At 41.5% G+C, this 19,478-nt stretch overlaps 1 protein-coding gene across 2 annotated transcripts in view; it reads left to right on the plus strand.

Moving 5' to 3' along the window:
- PGM2L1 (phosphoglucomutase 2 like 1) overlaps nucleotides 1-19,478 on the plus strand; it is a 64,456-nt gene that overhangs the window by 39,572 nt on the left and 5,406 nt on the right. For both annotated transcript variants that reach the window (XM_075919604.2, XM_075919605.2), the window contains exons 3-11: nucleotides 1,969-2,075; nucleotides 2,950-3,034; nucleotides 4,622-4,705; nucleotides 6,448-6,641; nucleotides 7,902-8,091; nucleotides 8,270-8,367; nucleotides 9,445-9,625; nucleotides 13,662-13,755; nucleotides 15,922-16,051. In XM_075919604.2, coding sequence (XP_075775719.2) covers nucleotides 1,969-2,075; nucleotides 2,950-3,034; nucleotides 4,622-4,705; nucleotides 6,448-6,641; nucleotides 7,902-8,091; nucleotides 8,270-8,367; nucleotides 9,445-9,625; nucleotides 13,662-13,755; nucleotides 15,922-16,051 — 1,163 coding nt within the window. The remainder of the gene's footprint in view (nucleotides 1-1,968; nucleotides 2,076-2,949; nucleotides 3,035-4,621; nucleotides 4,706-6,447; nucleotides 6,642-7,901; nucleotides 8,092-8,269; nucleotides 8,368-9,444; nucleotides 9,626-13,661; nucleotides 13,756-15,921; nucleotides 16,052-19,478) is intronic.

Raw genomic sequence — 19,478 nt, forward strand, 5'->3', positions numbered from 1 at the left:
GGAAATTGTTCTCCTTGGTCTCTGATGATGGGACAAGAATTAATGGGCTTAAATTGCAGCAAGGGAGGTTTAGGTTGGACATTGGGGAAAAACTCGCTAACTGTCAGGGGGGCTAAGCACTGGAATACATTGCCTAGGGAGATTGAGGAATCTCCATCACTGGAATAGTGATAGAAATGTAGCCGTGTTAGTCTGGGGTAGTTGAAGCAAAATGCAGGACAATGTAGCACTTTAAAGACTAACAAGATAAACCATCTTGTTAGTCTTTAAAGTGCTACATTGTCCTGCATTTTGTTCCATCACTGGAGATATTTAAAAGCAGGTTAGATAGGGATGATCTAGACGTTGCTTGGTCCTGCCGTGAGGGCAAGGGACTGGACTCGATGACCTCTCAATGTCCCTTCTAGTTCTAGTATTCGATAATTCTATGAGAGTATTATCATTTAGATTTTGGTAGCATCCAACTGTGCCAGGGTCTTCCTAAACAGACAGATATGAGCTGTCTGCTCTACAGAGCTCACACTAAAAAAATTGAGGCAGATGTAGCTGAGGAGAGAAGGAATATATTATATTAACAATGTGACCAGGGTAGTGATAGGCCCCCATCAGCCTACCAGTTAATTGCTTATTTGTGTGCAAGGAAGAATCTGAAAACTGGGAGCGGCCTGAATATGTTGGAGCTGGGCATTGCTGTGGGGAAGGAAGCAAAAAGGATATAGCCAGTCCCCAAGTTACGAACGAATCAATTTATGACCGTTTGTGTTTACGACCAACCTCCTATACAGCTGGAACCCGAGTTACGAAAGAAATCCGCACTTATGAACAGTGTGGTTGTATGTAAGTGAATGTAATCTGACTTATGAACAGATCGAGTTACGACCTAGTGTTTGGTACGTAACTTGTTCGTAAGTCGGGGACCAGCTGTAATTGGTGGCATGAATGATGGAGAGGAATTTAAGCTATGTTTATGCTACCTCTTATGTCAATAAAACTTATGTCACTTGGATATGAAAAAACCCCACCTCCCTGAACGACAGGTAAGGCAGAGTGCCGTGGAGGAGCAGCATAGGCTGGTCAGTTACCAGAGGAAATGTTCTGTGAGGGATTGTTTGGGGGAAGTGTCCCAGGGAAGTAGTTGCGGGAGTAGGAGTAGAACAAAACCTTTATGTTGCCACTGCCTTAGAGTCCCTAGGCCGGAACCCGGAGTAGCGGGCAGGTCCAGGTTCTGCCCAGTTCTCCCCATACCACTACAGAGTCTTTCCCTGGGTAGGAAGACCAGGACTATGGAGGAATTTTACTACATACTATGGACTAGCCTGTGATGAGTATGGCTCAGTAGGCTGGGGTCCTTGCCTTTAGAAAAAGAAGAGGCTGCATGGAAGGTCACAGCAGGCCTCTGAGGCTGAACAGTCTGCCAGAAGTGTAGGATTCATGGGCATAGCCAGAGCTTTGCCATAACTGTTGGAAGGATCATTTATTTTAGTTACGATGTGAGAACTAGCACATGTTCTATAGATTGTGCTCTAAACACAAATATGAAGACTTAAAGGAGGTACTTGTGCATCAAAGGTAGTGTGTGTGTGAGTGATTCCTCAGATTTTTCATTTATGAATTGGTTTATCATTTATAATTCTCTGATAGATGGTCTGAGCATGTTTTGTCCTGGGGATTAATCTCAAATACTTGCTACATCAAAGATTTGCTACCTAATTTTCTGTCTGGTCATCTGTTTCTTACAAGAGTCTCATGAGTATTTGCAATCTTTTCCTTTCTGGAAACAAAAGTGTACTTGTGCTGCAAATGCCTGAATGTATGTTTATGCATACTCACTTTTATTATTAACCCAGCACTATTGAATCAGATATTTTTATTCCCATTATGGCACAATGAATTCTAAACAGAGTAATCTTTGAGATGTGTGTGTACACTATAATGGAGCTAACTCTTCATGCTTCTGGTTTGCTGCAGGGAATGTACAAATACCTTGAGAGGTGTTTTTCAGACTTCAAGCAAAGAGGCTTCGTTGTTGGATATGACACGCGAGGTCAGGTGACCAGTAGCTGCAGTAGTAAGAGGTATGAAGATCGATTCCATTTGAAAGATTGTAATTTGAAGTTTGGCTTAGAATGTTTCTCTTCAGATGGGCAATTTCTCAGGAGTTTAGTGTATAGTTCTGTAGTGCCAAAAAGTCTTGGTTATGGACCAGAGGCTAGGCTCTGTTCAGACCCATAACAAAAACAGTCCTTCCTCCAAAGAGTGTATCTTCTAAATGCACAAGGGCTATATGCACAAGGGCTATAGTCCCATGATGCAGAAATCACTACATCTGTGTAACCTGCCTTTTGGTGACAGACCAGTGAGAGCGTTTATGCTACAATGGAACTTTTGGTGGGAAAAACACCCACTTTTGGTGACAAACTTCTACCTCTGTGAGATGCTTGTCTTTTCCCCTCCCTTTATTGTTGACAAGAGCCAGTGTAGTCTTTGCTGTTTGTTTTGTTGAGAGAACTGGCCTCCACCAGTATCCCACAATGCTTGCCCTGATGACTGTACTCAATGTTTTGTGATCTCTGCTGCCCTGCAGGCATGCACCCCTGCTCTAATTTTTTCTCCAAAGGGGGGCCCTGTAAAATTGTGCTGCCCTGGGCCCCGCAAAACTCTCATCCGCCCCTGTATCCTACCACACCCATTCAGTGTCTCTAGCAGGTCATTAGTCACTCTTGGTCACTGGAGCTGAAGGACAAAAATCACCTGTCAGGACTGGCTAGGTATGCTTGGTCCTCCCACAGTGCAAGGGGTGGACTAGATGACCTTTCAAGGTCCCTTCCAGCCCTGCATTTCTATAATGAGAACCTCTTGAGAGAAGGCAGAATAATAACTGGTTCTTTAGGATGGGGCTTTTAGTATTGTGGATAATAGGATTCACTGAATATTTTTCCTGTTTAATAGACTTGCAAAGCTTACTGCAGCAGTCCTGCTTGCGAAAGGTATACCTGTGTACTTGTTTTCAAAATACGTTCCTACGCCGTTTGTGGTAAGTCTTCTACATGTTGTTCTATCACAGTTGATGTCTTATAGGATTTCATCAAGTTTACCATCTTACTTTTAGCTAAATATTTATCCTTGCCAGAAGGCCAAACTGAATGAAAGAATAGGTAAGAGGTGGAACATTTGACTCCTCAGGAAGAAAACTTGGGTCTGAATTCTGTTTTGTTACGCTAGTATTAAATCCATAGTAACTCCATTGATTTTAAAGAAGAGTTACTCCAGTGAGATGAGAAAAATAAGGCCCATAATTAAAGATGGCATATAGGTTCCTTATATCTTTTATTGTACAAATTATTACACATGTAAGTAGTTCTCTTGAGTTCAATGGATCTACTTGTGTGTTAGTATTTGCCGGTTTGGGACCTGTGGACTCCTCCCAGAGGTAGGTAGAAGAAATGAAGGATCATTCTCTGCAAGTGTATTCTTTATTTAAAATTTCGAAACATCTCCAGTACAGGGACTTCTACTTGTATTAGCATTTGTAATGTCCCAACTGGTTTTGTGACTTTTTGGCCCCAGTTTGTGGGTATGACTAGTACTATGGGAAGAAATAATCTTATTAGGTTTATCGGTTTCCCGAGTAGTGCTTAGTGTGTTTTTGATTAAATACATTCCTAACATACTTAAATTAGGTTGCTTGTGGTTGCTACCACCTGTCTATTTCTAACCTTGATATTATCAATTAATTCCTCCATGTTGGAGAACAAATTTACTGTTGATCCATGATGGATGGCTTCGATAACTTCTGGTTTGTGATTTTTATCTATATAACTGCTAAAAATCTATTTTCAGCTGTATGCTAGCTTACCAAATGCTTGGTGAAGTCCTTCCTGGATACAAATGGTTTTTGACTTCTTGATAGTTGCTCTAGTCTTTTCTGTCCTCCTCGAATACATGCAATCTAAATGAGACTGTTCTTCACCATAAAACGTTAAAAAGTTGTATATCTGGAAGTACTTCCAGCAGACTATCTCTTTTGGAAGTTTATGATGTGAAGGACTAGTCGACTGTCCGATAAGCAAATGCTTATCGGATAATCGACAGGCTAGTCGACTAGTCGCTCCCCCCCCCCCTCCCCCCCGGCTGCACATGGCATTTCAAAGTGGCAGTGCCACGTGGAGCCCGGGATCAGCTGGGGACTCCCCTGCTGACCGCAGGTTCTGTGCAGCTCTGCTGCTTTGAAATGCTGCGAGGAATGTCAGGCTCCCTACAGTGTTTCAAAGCGGCAGCACCGCAGGGAGCCCGAGGTTAGCAGGGGAGTCCACGTGGCGCTTTCACTTTTAAAGTGAAAGGTGGAGGCGCTCTATCAACTAATCAAAATGCATCAACTATTTGATTAGTCAATTAGTTGATATTTAACATTCTTAGAATGTAATTTAGCAGAGTAATTTTGATCATGCATTCTCTCACAACCCATTGGTGATGATAGGACACACGATATGTTGGTTAATCAACTGTTCAAATGAGAGCTTTGAAATCAACTTGAGATTTTAAGAACCTGTATTACTAATCACTTAACTGACTTGATGCCTTTAGTGAAGTAGTGAATTTTTAAATTGTTTTCATTTTTCAGCCGTATGCCGTTCAGCAGCTCAAAGCTGTAGCTGGTGTGATGATCACAGCATCCCATAATCGTAAAGAGGACAATGGATACAAGGTAAGGCCTGGACTCTTATTTTTGCAAATTTGGGACAAGTAAGTTGGGCTGAGCAGTATACAGTGTGTCATCTGGATGCTAGAGCAACTGGCACTTTATAAATAGCTAATATATGACTTGGCTTCTTCTGGAGTTTTTCTATCTATACCCATGAGAAGGAAAAATAGCTTTACATAATTGTTTATTTTATTGGCTTCTGAATTATACCTCCAGTTTTGACAACAGAAGCAAGGAAGTTTCCACTTCAAATCTATAGTAGGTCTGGAATACGCTCTGTTCCCATGTCATTTGTTACACATGGGTTACTCAAGCAGCTGAAGTAATATCTGAAATAGTTAAAAAAACCTTCCCAACCCAAAATGGTAATTTGAAAATGGGATTAGAACTGATCCAACCTTTCTAAAGAATTTTGCTTAAAAAGTATTTATAAAAAAGATTAGTACTGTGAGTACTTACTTAAAAATACCTTGTCTGCTGGAGTTACTGCGAGATTCTGTTCTTTTTAAAGGGGTGGGTCCATTTTCACTTCCATGTTTGATTAACTTGGAGCACTGTAATCAGCCACAATATTACATATTGCTTAAATGCATGTCAGATTTCCTTTTTGTGTAGTTCTTTATGGAAGTCTGTATAAGGTGTGAGGGTTTGAACTTGATGATTAAATTTTAACAATATGCATTTAACTTAAATACATTGTATATAGAGCAGGAGTTATGTGGAGCAATTCAACTTTTATTTTGAAGTTACTATTTGGGATGTTGCCCTCAGTACTGCTTTCCATATGAAGTACAAGTTTGACACGCTCTGGTCTGACAAATCCATGGTCCATCATGATTTTAGTTAGCTGGATGTCCGCTCACCCTGTGTGTGGCCAAGTTTACCGCAGTTCCATAAAGTTTGTTTACAGCACCAGTCCTGGCTCTCCATATTCTGTGTTCTCTAGCTCTAATTTATCCCTAAATGTGTTCTAAGAGCCCAGTAAGCAGTGGAAGTGATGGTAATGCTACTAGCCAATATTGACCTGTGGTTTGGCAAATTCTTGGTCTGGTCCTGAGGGTGCTGGACTAGAGAGGTTCAACCTATACTTGATTTGCTTTTTTCTCCAAAGGAAGTAGGCTCACTTATGTATTTATCTCATCAACCTTGCTCCTTGTCCTTGGGTTTCCCAGTTGCTGTGTGTTAGCTCCCATTGTATTCACGTGTGGTACAAAGCCCATGTCAGTAATTGAGGATTTGACTTGATTGGATGACAATGTAACCTTTCAACTGGATGCTGTTGTGGAACAAAGCATCACATCTTGTCATGTTGCTTGTCTATCTTCATCCTATTCCGTTCTAATCTAAAAGTGTGTGTGGGCATAGGTGTGGTGGGTTTTTTTGTTTTGTTTTTGAAAAGGAAGTGGGATTTTATAAAAATGACAATTGGTTTTCTTCATGTAGTACTTTCAGATTAATATTTTAAAATATAGGTATCTAACTTTAGGCATCTATAGTCTAGTTTCGGGGGGAAGGGCATGGATGCCCAATATAATGATGAATTTACATGTTAGATACTTGAAAACTTTTGGACTGAGTGATCCCCAAAAAAGTTCCTGAGAACTGAACTAGTCCTGATACTGTGCTTTGTTACAAGCTTCTTGTTTATGATTGGACTTTATGTAACTCTAAGATAGTGGGACATTTATAAAGGTTCGATCTCATACATGTAACACAATTCTAAGTGTCTATTTTCCTTATGCCAGGTGTATTGGGAAAATGGAGCTCAGATCACATCTCCTCACGACAAAGAAATCCTGAAATGTATAGAAGAATGTGTTGAACCATGGAATGGTTCGTGGAACGAGAATCTAGTAGAAACCAGTCATCTTACACAAGATCCTTTGGAGGAAATTTCTAAAAGCTATATGGAGGATCTGAAAAAGATCTGTTATCACAGGTGCTTTAAGGAGAAGACTATAACATAACTCTCACACTAATGCAGGGTTCACTTCAGAAACTTGTCAAAGTGTAATAGTTTCTGACCTGCGATGATGAATGTAGGTCCAACTTTAAAAATAAATAAGGATTGGGAAAGTACTACAGTAAAACTCCATTGGTCCAGCATCTGACGGTCCGGCACTCCTGATGGTCCGGCACCATCAGGAACCCGGAAGTGCTCTGCAGCCGGACCATTGGAGCTGCTCTGCCTCCAGCTTCCCCTATTCAGCCGCTGCTAAAACTAACCAGTGGCTGAATCGGGGAAGCCGGAAGCGGAGCAGCTGGGGCGCTGCAGGGTAGGTCCCCTAGCGCTGCTCCTGGGGGCTGCGGGACCAACCCGGCAGCACCCCAGGCGTCCCTGATTCAGCCTCTGCTGAAATTGACCAGCGGCTGATTCCGGGAAGCCCGGGGCAGAGCTGCTCTGCCTCAGGCTTCCTGGAGTCAGCTCTTGGTCAATTTCAGCAGCGGCTGAATCGGGGACGCTTGGGGCAGAGCAGCTGGGGTGCTGCTGGGTTGGTCCCTCACCGCCGCTCCTCGGCGCTACTGGATCAACCTGGCAGCACCCCAGCTGCGCTGCCCCAGGCGTCCCCAAGTCAGCCGCTGCTGAAATTGACCAAGAGCTGACTCAGGGAAGCCCGGGGAAGCCCGGCAGCACCCCCCCCCACACCTCTCATAGCTCCCCCTTCCGATAGTCCGGCATATTTTATAATCCGGCACCCCCTGGGTCCCAAAGGTGCCGGATTATCGGAAGTTTACTGTATATGCAATCAACTTGGGGTGAGGGATTCATGAGGAACTAAATTAATGGGGTTTTGTACATCTTTTCTGTGATATATTTTTGTGCCCCACATGTAGGTATTTACCTTAAACTTAAGTGATTTAGCCCTGGCCTTCTGCTTTTGCCATGCATAACAGACTGATCACTGTTTCTGATAGAGGCATGAGTTTCATAGAGAGGAAAATAAATGTCTCCTTCTCAGAGATTTGCCGAGCAGCAGAGGCAAAGATTCCAGTTTCGAGCGAGAGACAGAATTGTATACTTACAGTAGAAATGTTCCTTTTCCACATGTTCTTTGATGGCACCTTAGACCTCTGCAGAATGAGCAGTTTTGTTGTAAACTTCAGTCATGTTGTCTTGGCATTTCATCATGATTCATAATTAAACAGCATTTTGTAAAATAACCTGTAACATTAATTGAAGGCTGCTTTCCTTTTTCAGGGAACTGAACACAAAAACCAACTTGAAGTTCATTCATACATCTTTCCATGGTGTTGGGCATGACTACGTGCAGTTAGCTTTTAAAGCATTTGGTTTTAAGCCTCCCATTCCAGTACCTGAACAAAAAGATCCAGATCCAGATTTTTCTACTGTCAAATGTCCAAATCCTGAAGAAGGAGAATCTGTGCTGGTATTTATTTCTTTAGTTCAGTCACTTAAAAAAAAAGGGGGGGGGGGACAGAGGGGTTTCCACTTGTTTTGAAATGTAATAGTCAGAACTGAGTATGTACGAATGTCAGCAGTTAATACACTTGAGGACTACAACATAGTTGATTACCTGCATATAATTTCTAAATGGCCTTTTTCAGGAGTTGTCTTTGAGGCTTGCAGAGAAAGAAAGTGCCAGGGTGGTGGTGGCCACTGATCCTGATGCAGACAGATTGGCGGTGGCAGAGCTACAAGAACAGTAAGAAATGGGACCTTTCATTTTAACCTTACCTTTGAGAGAAATGTGTGGGTGGTGGTGGTGGTAGGGAACTAGCTACTCCATGTTCTTGTTGATAGTCACTTAGATTTATCACTTTACTCCTTAACAATGTGACATTAGATCATATTGAGATGTTTTTACTAGTAAAGTCTTCATTTTTTTCTGTTATCAAAATGATGCATTTTAAGGAAGATTAGTTAAACCCTGTCACTAAAGATTTGTCATGAAAAGTGATTGTAAACATAGTATCTGTGATGACCATATATTTTTACTACTTTTTGGCACACCCTGTTGAATCAATACAGCTATGGTAGAGTGAGCTGGATGTTAACATACCTGAATCCTCAATGGTTGTTAACTTGCAAAGCAGAACTAAATCCTGGCCAACCCATTTGCTTATGCAACCCCATTGAAGACAAAGGGATTGCACAGGCGTAATTGCTAAGACATTATTATTGGTGACTGGTTCTTTCTGGGTTATTTAGGGCTGTCAACGGGGATGCACATTTTAACTTGTAAACAGCAAATTTGGGGTGGAAAGCATTGAGACAAGATAGCACAGAGCCCTGTTAGGGTGTGTCTAGATTTCAGGGTTTTTTCGAAAAAAGTGGCCTTTTTTCAAAAAAACTTCCCCTGCGTCTAGACTGCTACCGCATTCTTTCAAAAGGAAATTGAAAAAACTGCTGCGTGTTCTACCGTGGAATACCTCATTTTATGAGGAATAACGCCTTTTTTCGAAAGTGCTCTTTTGAAAAAAGGCGCTATGTAAGGCAAACTGTGCTTTTTCAAAAGAGAACATCCAGACTGGATGTTCTCTTTCGAAAAAGCGGCTTGCTTTTTCAAAAGTACTGGTTGTAGTCTAGATGCTTTTTTTTTTTTTTTTTGAAAGAGGCTTGCAGTCTAGACTTAGCCTTAGTGTGCTGTTCATGGAGCTGATTTTTTTAGGGTAGAATGACAGCCTTGTTCACTGAATATGTTGTGCAATCTTTGACTCATAATGCATGCTCCTGAGAAACTTACAGGAAGTGATTGATGCTGTTTCCATCCTGTTTGCAGTGGTCGTTGGAAGGTGTTCACTGGCAACGAGCTGGCTGCTTTGTTTGGGTGGTGGATGTTCAGGAGCTGGAAGGTCAACAGTTCCAAAGAAGCTGATGTGAAGAGCGTTTACATGTTAGCAACCACAGTCTCCTCTAAAATTTTGAAGGCGATTGCACTTAAAGAAGGATTTCACTTTGAAGTAAGGGTGGCTTATGTGTGGTGTAATCCCCAGGTGTTACATTCAGGAGGAATATAATAGCCATTGCTATCATAACTGATTCTGTTGCCTTGTTACATCCACCTCCAAAAAAGTCTTTTACTCATTGCTTCATTTGGGACTGCCAGTTTACCCATTAGATCTCATTTATCTACCTTGCAGATTAGCATGTGTGCTTCCTGCTAATCCATGTTGCAGAGTGTGCAGACTGTAATATCTGTCTGAAGAGTTGGAAGGTGCTCTGGTGAGGCAGTTTGATGCCCTCTAGCTTTAAAGAATTGCTCTCTAGCCTTAAAGAATTGCAAGGTTAATTTTTGGGTTCAGTATCCTAAAATGGGTCTAATAACTCAAACCTCTGCCTTTAAGAGGGGAGTCCATTTTTATTGTGTGGCGATGGGGAGCATGTGCAAAAATTGTTGTGCACTCAGATCTGTGACATGAAACCTAATCAGTAGAGTTTAAATTTACATAAACTATATTTGACGGGTTCGGTCACAGAGATCCCCTTGAGACTATCATTTGATATGCTGAAAATACAACTGAGCATACCTACCTGCCCTATGGGGTGCCCCCTCACCTTGTCCTGCTGGGCCAGAACCTCTGGTCTTCCCCCCACAATGGCAGTGTTGGGATCACAGCCAATAGCAGAGCAATGAGAGCAGCTCAGCTCTGGGAAGGCTCAATTACAGGGCTTGACACAGCACTCAGGTGCACAGCACCAATGGGACTAAAGCCCCAGATAGAGCCGTCTTACTCTGCATAAAGTTGAAACAGAGTGAGCTCATAAGTTGTTTGCCCCTTTTATCAATGAAAGAGAGAGATGCACAGCTTTGTCCCCCTTTTCCTGGTAACAATTATTTACACTGGGTTTACTAATGAAAGTGATTTTTAAGTGTAAAAAGTAGGATTTAAGTGGTTGTAAATTATAAGACCGATCAAAGTAAGACATTAAAATAAAACCAAACATGCCAACTACACCTAATATCCTAAGAGAAGTTGTTACAAAACATAATTTCTCACCCTAGTTCTTATTTCAGGTAAAGTCCTGCTCAGGCCTGAGGTGTTCTTTCTGACCTGTGTAGAGCATTTCTTGTCCACCCTGTCTTAGAGTTCGTTAGAGGATTTTTTTTGTTTCTAGGTGTATCCTCTTGGGGTGAGGAGGCAGTCTGTGAAGACAGCTGAAGATAAATCCTTGTTTACTTCCCTTTTATTATATAGAATTTCCCAAGGTGGGAAATTCCCATACCTCTATGGAAAAGTACAAAATTCAAGATGGATTCCATTCCTGCACTGGGAGACATGATCACATGTCTTTGTAGGCTCAACCATAGTCCAGGCTCACAGGAAAAGCAAGACTATTCATGGATCATTGTTCCAAATACTGGGCCATTAAGTTCCATAATTACCACTAATGGTCCTCAGTTTGTCTAGATCTATTCTTCATAATTCTAACTTCAAATCCAGGAATGATATAAGCACACAAATAGAATATACACATTCAGCAGATTATAACTTTCAAAGGGACATGTTATGTGAAATATTTTGCATAAAATATATTCATATTTATAAAAATATTTAATAAAGAATATGAAATATATCATTCAATATTTTTATTTTGATTTGACACTTGAGGTTTGAGCTAGATTTTAGTTAATTGTAATAATGTGATTGGGACTGTCCTATGACACTAATCCTTTTTTATTTTCTGTCACTTCCTCACATACTTAAAAAAAAGAGGGGCTGCTCTGAAGGGAACCACTTTTCTTGTAAATCCAATACAAGCAATGGATTTTGTTCAGATTCCTAGAGCTCTGTGACTATCATGTTTGAAAAAACATATTAAATAAGATTCTGGTCTTGTTTAGTATAATTGTGTCAGTTAGGACCGTATGAAAACCCTAGAAGATTTTTTTCTATTTTGTCAAACAATGAAGAGCAAAAAATCCTAAAATATGTATGAAATTACTATCCTATAGTGCTGTTAATCTACTTAAGTGCTGCCCTCTAGTGAACATTCTGGAGTCTGTCACTAAATACTGTATTTTGAGTTGGAAAATATTTATTCTAGAAATATATGTGATCCATTGTCATAATTTCAATCAAGAGTTCAAAAAAAAAAAAAGAGTTCTGCATTCACTATTGCTACTTGAGTTGTGTATAGTTGTCTGAAAACGTCCACTCCGGGTTACCCCATCTCAAACAGAATTGGAAAAGTTAGAGAAAAGGGCAACCAAAATGGTTAGGTGTATGGAGGAGCTTCTGTATGAGGTGAGATTAAAAAGACTGGAACTGTTCTTTTTATAAAAGACAACTAAGGTGATAGGTATGATAGAGGCCTATAAAATCCTGAGTGGTTTGGAGAAAGTGAATATGGAAGTGTTAGTTGCTTATAATACAAGAACCAGTGGTCACCCCTTGGAAATTAATTGGCAACAGGTTTAAAATGAACATAATGAAGTACTTTTCACACAGCGCACAGTCAACTGTGGAACTTGTTGCCATGAGATTTTCTGAAGGCCAAAAGTACATCTGGTTTAAAAAAAAAATATAAGATCCTGGTGGATAGGTCTATTAGCCAAGATAGTCAGGAATACAACCCATGCTCTGGTTCTTCCTAAACTTCTGAATGCCAGAAACTCAAACTGGTGAACAGGGGAGGAGTTCATGGGTGGTCAGTATTGTAGGCAAAGCAAGGGTAGAGCCTTCCCAAAATTGCCTACATAACCGCCCACAGCTAGGGCCACTGCCAGGGAAGGCTGGGGCGGCAGCGCACCAGCCTGACTCCTGGCCGCCGGGGAAGGCGGCCCAGCTCAGCAGCCCGGCTGCCTGGGAGCAATGAGCTGTGATGCAGCAGCCGGGTGGAGAGAGAGAGCTGCTGGGCCAGGACTGCAGCACGCAGCCACAGCTCTCCATATGGCCTGGAAGGATCGGGCTGGTAATAATCATGGCCTCAGGAAGAAGGGGTGGGCCTGGGGCTTGCCTGTCGCCTTTCACCCAACACACATGGAGGAGTAACTCGATAAATCATTAAAGTATAGAGAATAAGACAGAGAACATCTTATTGCCTCTCTAAAAAACCATGAGACACCTACATCTTGAATACTGCAAATAGATGTGATCACCTCATATCAAAACAGATATATTGGTGTTGGAAAAGGTTCAGAAAAGTGCAACAAAAATGATTAGGGGTTTGGAATGGGTCCCATATGAAGAGAGATTTAAAAGGTTAGGACTTTTCAGCTTAGAAAAGAGGAGACTAAGGGGGAATATGATAGAGGTCTATAAAACCGTGACTGGTGTGGAGAAAGTGAATAAAGAAAAGTTATTTACTATTTCCCATAACATAAGAAGTAGGGGTCACCAAATGAAATTAACAGGTAACAGGTTTAAAACAAACAAAAGGAAATTTTTCTTCACACAGCACATGGTCGGCCTGTGAAATTTCTTTCTAGAGGATGTTTTGAAGACCAGGATTCAAGAAAGCACTAGATAAATTCATGGAGGTTAGGTCCGTCAATAGCTATTAGCCAGGATGGGTAGGAATGGCATCCCTAGCCTTTGTCAGAGGCTGGGAATGTATGACGGGAGAAGGATTACTTGATTTCCTGTTCTGTTCACTCCCTCTGGGGCATTTGGCATTGCCTGCTGTCAGAAGACAGGATACTGGACTAGATGGACCTTTGGTTTGACCCAGTATGGCTGTTCTTATGTCCTGTTCTGTTCATTCCCCCTGAAGCCTCTGGCACTGGGCTGGATGGACCATTGATCTGACCCCATATGACCATTCTTAATTTTATTTGGTTTACCAGCGTTCTCTGGTCCTGTTGATCATGAAATTCTTTTGCATCCTTTTACCTTTTCAGGTTTTCAGATATTCCAGGCCTTCTACTTTTGTCTTCATACAAAAAAGCATTCGGGGCGAATAGTGTTAATTTTACGTGAAAGCAGCAAATGTTCCCTGTGTGTTCCATTATTCTAGTAGTATCAACTTTTATAGAGTGGCCTCTTTATTTTTCAGGAAACGTTGCCTGGTTTTAAATGGATTGGAAGTAGAGTAAAAGATCTTCTAGACAATGGGAAAGAGGTTCTTTTTGCATTTGAAGAGTCTATTGGTATGTACAATATATTAAAATATTTTAATGTGGAAAACTAGTAAACAGTATTCTTTCTGCTAATGTACCTTGGTTGTGACAAGGAATCCCTAGGACTTGTTTCTCTTTGCATTTTTTGAAGTGCATGTTGTCTTAACATCTTGTTTACTAATATTGACAATCAGAAGATCTGTAGCATTGATATAGAATTCTGAAGGACCAGATTAAATTAATGTCTAGTCTTTAGTTCACTTGATAACATTCTCTGTAATGGATGTTGGATTTTTGCTTTGCTTTGCTTTTTATTAATCTTTTTGCTGACTGAGCCACTTAATGACTATTTTTGATCACCTTACTGAAAAGTAAATTAATCTGCTTGCCAAATATGTTCACTTAACACTGTCCTTTGAAAGAATGTTGGAAATGAGTAATGTCTAACAGTTGATTCATCCTCTCAGAACTAACTGTACCAGCAGTACATTGACCAATTGCCACTTCTACTAAAGCTCCTTACTGATGCATCCTTATGTTAAGTTCCTGTCTGCATTGCAGGGTCCACTTTACTTTGTACCTCATGGACATAAGAATTTCCATACTGGCTTAGCTTAGTGATCCATGTAGTCTAGTATCCCATCTCCAACCATGGCCACAACCGGTTCTTCAGAACAAGGTGTAAGAAATCCAGTAGAGTACACTTCTGAAGTATTCTGTTTGTTGTAGAAGATAATGCCTTACTGGGTCAGATCAAAGGTCATCTAGTCCAGTATGCTGTCTTCCAACAGTGGCCAATGCCAGGTACCCCAGAGGGAATGAAAAACAGGTGATCTATCTCCTGTCATCCATTCCCAGCTTCTGGCAAAAAGAGGATTGGGCATCATCCCTGCACATCCTGGCTAACAGTGAAAACACTAGAGAGATAAGATGGATGAGATTATATCTTTTACTGGAACAATTTCTTTCAAGCTACACAGAGTCAAACTTGAAGAAGAGCTCTGTGTAGCTTGAATGCTTTTCTTTCACCTTGTCTTTCTAATATCCTGGGGCCAGCATAACTACAACATCTCTAAAACACTTACTTTTCTATTGGGTAGCTTATAGTATTTTTAAAGTTGGCACATCTTCTGTAGTATCTTTCATCTGAAGCTCTCTGAGCACTTCACAAACAAAGCCTCTTGACACCCTTTAGAGGGAGATAAGGACTACATAGAGAGCCCTTCAGCTATGGAAATTCATCCACCTCTTGAATGGAACATGGCAGCAGATTAGCAGCACATAGAAGCATATCAGTGTAGCACAGGAACTGTATCCAACTTAAGTGAAATTGGAGATTAGGGAAACAGAGTGCAGCCAAATTGTATTGGCACAGTCCTACAATGAACATCCCTGAGCTTACATAAAATGTAGAAACCTTTAACAACTGCAAGGTGTTAAGACCTTGGTTTTTAGATGTGATCCCAAGGACTATACATCTGACAGCACTGTGGGGCATTGGTTTATGATTGACTTGCAGGACTAGTGCTGCTTACTAATTCACGGGCCACACTTCCTGCAGCACACAAGTATACTTCTCAAACCAATCCTGTGTAGTGTGTGATATCTGAGGGAGATTGTAGCTTAGAATCATAGAATAGTAGGACTGGAAGGGACCTCAAGAGGTCATCGAGTCCAGCCCCCCGCCCTCAAGGCAGGACCAAGCTCTGTCTACACCATCCCTGACAGATGTCTATCTAACCTGTTCTTAAATATCTCCAGAGAGGGAGATTCCACCACCTCCCTTGGCAATTTATTCCAATATTTGACCACCCTGACAGTTAGGAATTTTTTCCTAATGTCCAATCGAAACCTCCCCTGCTGCACTTTAAGCCCATTACTCCTTGTCCTGTCCTCAGAAACCAAGAGGAACAAATTTTCTCCTTCCTCCTTGTGACGCCCTTAGCATGATACGGCTTCTGTCTACCGTCTACCTGAAACTGATAAGTTGTTCCATGCATCTTCCCACCCCTATAACTCTTAGGCTGGCTAGCTTACTGGGCAGGTGGGCGTAGCTTATGCATAGAGTGGTACAAGTTGGAGGTGTGTCTAGTCTTGTGTGCACAAAGGGCACCTGAAGTTTAACACTTCGCCCAAGTAAAATAAATGGTAATATATGGAGAGCACTTCTCTGAACATTAGTCTTATGATTGTCAGGTTTCATGTGTGGCACATCAGTGTTGGATAAGGATGGCGTGAGTGCAGCTGTGGTTATAGCTGAAATGGCATCTTATCTGGAAACCAAGAACCTAACATTGGCACAGCAACTAACTGAAATATATGAAATGTAAGTTCTGTTTTAACATGCTCTACTTTCCTTCGATTTTTTTTTAAGAGCTTTGCATAATCAAACATAATTTTCTAAGCGCTATCAAAATCAGAATAGTATCTGTCACTTGCTAATAGGACATATTTCTTTGGTACAAAATAAGTGCAATATAAAACATTTAACAAGATATAAATGTAAATTACATTAAATATGCATGTATTGTTCAGAAAAATATGATGCCTGTCAACTCTGATTCAGATAGGCAGGGACGATAAAAAAAAAAAAAAACTTGGCTACTAGAATAAATACCTGAAAGAGTCCTATTAGCAAGGATGATGTTTATATTTGTCATCTTTGGAAATCTACTATTAAATGAGTTTAATTATACACTTCTACCTACTAATTTTTGCTTGTTTAAACATCTTGCAAGAGAAGTTCTGACCTCTTGTTGAGGTTCTTTTCATATCGTGTTTAAGGAGAGGGGGCAAATTAAGTATAGAAATACAGGCAAAATCAAGGGGTATATAGGGACTAAATGCAATCCCATATTTAGGGTATATATTTGATTTTTTTCAGGAAATCACAAGATTTTTAAAATTAACAATGAACTCTTCACCTGAAAATTTATTCTTAAACTAAGCCTTTTGGGAACGTGCTTTTTTTTAAAGTTAACTACCTGTAATTTTGTAAAGTGCTTGGAGTGTAAACTATCTTGATTAATGCTGCTTTATTTCATGCAAAATACAGAGCCCTCACAACTGCTTTCAGTCTGACCATCTCTTACTACAGGCATAACTTCTGCCTATGTACCTTCAATAGCTTTCAGTTATGATTTTTCTGAGTTGTACTTGGTTTACCTTATCCTCTTTTTGCCTCCAGTACAGCATCTGTCTTGCTATGTTGTTTGGTTCCTTCCTCTTTGTGTATCTTCTTCATTTCCATTTTGTTCCACCATTTCCCATCTTATCAGGGTTTAAAGGTGCTACATAAACGTAAAAACAAATTACTTTGGGGATGCTAAGAAAGTTTGCTAGTTAACAGATTGAAACAGGTTGGTTGGGCCCCCCCACACTCAACAGCAGTGGGGAGGAAACAGAGTGAGGCGACTCCAGCCCTCTCAGCTTATCCAGCCATGTAACTCTGCTTCCTATAGTTGAGAGAGTAGGGGGGCAGTTCTAAGTCCTCCCCTGAGTGACATAGCTGGGAACCAGGGGGGGAGTGGAGTAGGCCAAGGCTGTGTTTCTCTACTTCCCATCGCTGTTGGTGAGTGCAGTAGGAGCCCAACACCTAGTGCGGGTGCCAGGTTCCCACACTGCTAGTCTCCCAGGCCTCTTGGGGTGTGTCTAGACTAGGGTTTTGTCAACAAAGGTGGACTTTTGTTGAGCAAACTATACCTGCGTCTACACTACCGCAGAGTTCTGTCGACAGTAAGTCGACAGAACGTGGCAGTTTTGTCGATGGCAGTAAACCTCATTCTACAAGGAATAACACCTTTTTTTTGACAGTTATGTCGAAAAAAGGCGCTATTACATCCACACTGCTTTTTCAAAAGAGAGCATCTACACTCTGTCGAAAAAGCGGCTTGCTTTGTCGACAGAACTGGCTGTAGTCTAGACACTCTTTTTCGACAGAGGCTTTGTCGACAGTATCTGTCGACAAAGCCTCTGTTGACAAAAGCCTGTAGTCTAGATGTACCCTCAGGCTATGGCTCCTTGCCCCTCCTATCCACAGCATTTGGGGGCATGCGCCAGCAACACCCATGCAAGCTGAAGTTCATCACATTCGGTGGCCACTTAAAGGAATCATTTAAAACCTTGAAATTTGCAGTTTAATCACAGGGGAAATGGTGCATTTTTGTTTCAAGTTTTGAAATTCTGGGTTTATATCAATATTTGAATCACTGCTACTTTTCCCAAGTATCTTTTTCCAGATACCTAATTCTGCCTGAGTCTCTATTATGCTAGATCAGTGGTCCCCAACGTGGTGCCCGCGGGCGCCATAGCACCCGCTGAGGCATTTATGTGCGCCCGCCGAGTGACCAGGGCTGGCCCAAGTCATTCTTGCGCCCCGGCTCCCGGGCGCATGGGCAGCCCCAAAAGGTTGGGGACCACTGTGCTAGATGCTCCTAGGTTTCCTGAGAGATTAGCTTCTAAAAAGGAAGTGGTAGTCATTTATTAATTTGAAAATAATGTTGCTGCTGTTGCTTTGTCCTGTGGATTAGCTTGTGTTTTTAAATGTCTCCCATCAAAATGATACTGGACACTATTCTGATTGCTGCTGTACTGAGCTCACTCTGTCATGTGTAGACTGTGGCAGGACTAACTCAACAGAGCACAATAACAGGATTGGAGAACTAATACAGTGTGCGTGGGTTGGAAAGAGGAGGAGCAGGGTGGAGTGACAACAGAAAGAGGTGGAGTAAGGGTGGGGTTTTGCATGATGGGTTGGAGTGGGGGGCGGGGCCTGAGGCGAGGCAGAGGTTGCACATCCCCACGGGGAGGAATAAGTCAGTGGTTTGAGCATTGGCCTGCTAAACCCAGGGTTGTGAGTTCAATTCTTGAGGGGTCCATTTAGGGATCTGGGGCAAATCTCAGGGATGGTACTTGGTCCTGCTGTGAGGGCAGGGGACTGGACTCAATGACCTCCCAAGATCCCTTCCAGTTCTATGAGATGGTATATCTCCATATTCTTATTATTATAAAATTAGAAGCTTGTTTAGGAGACAACAAAAAAATGTAAGTCCAAACAGGGGTTTTTGCATTGCAAAAGTTTGAGAACTGTTATAGGAGAAGGTGAGGAAGGGTTAGCGTGACAAGAATTAGGCCGGTCTGTGGGTCCAGAAAGAAACAGGAGTATTTGGAGGCTGGGAGGTCAAGGAAGAATAGGGAAGAGTTATGGATCTGACCAGGGACAGCAACATGGAGATTAGTTTCAGAGGGGTAGCCATGTTAGTCTGTCTGGAAAAACAATAGGAAGTCCTGTGGCACCTTAAAGACTAACAGATTGTCTGGGCATAAGCTTTCGTGAGTAAAAACCACTTCATCAGATGCATTCATGGAAATAGGGAGTGGATCAAGTCTCCACTATAAGCACAATTTTCCAGGCTCCAGATGGGGATTCTGTATTGTTAGGGTCACAAATTTCAAGTGTTCTCAACTGGATTCAGTCCATTTCTGTGATTGGAGGGTTACTATACATTAATTTCCTGCTGATCCTCCCTTTTGGGTGAATTGGTGAAGTTCAGTGCTTTTGGGTCTGCAAACAGGCTGAGACCTTCTTTCATCATTTTACATTGAGTAGGCGATCTTTTAAAATCAAAAGGCCTTGAAATATTCTAAAAAGTAAACTTGGCTTCTAAAAATATAGTGAAATCTGCTTGAAAGTTCCAGGGTCTGCATAATACTATGTGTATACTCATGCATATGCAGATTCATGGTCACTGTTC

The sequence above is a fragment of the Pelodiscus sinensis genome, chromosome 1 (genome assembly GCF_052426305.1).
Source record: "Pelodiscus sinensis isolate ZL-2025 chromosome 1, ASM5242630v1, whole genome shotgun sequence".
Taxonomy (NCBI): Eukaryota; Metazoa; Chordata; order Testudines; family Trionychidae; genus Pelodiscus; species Pelodiscus sinensis.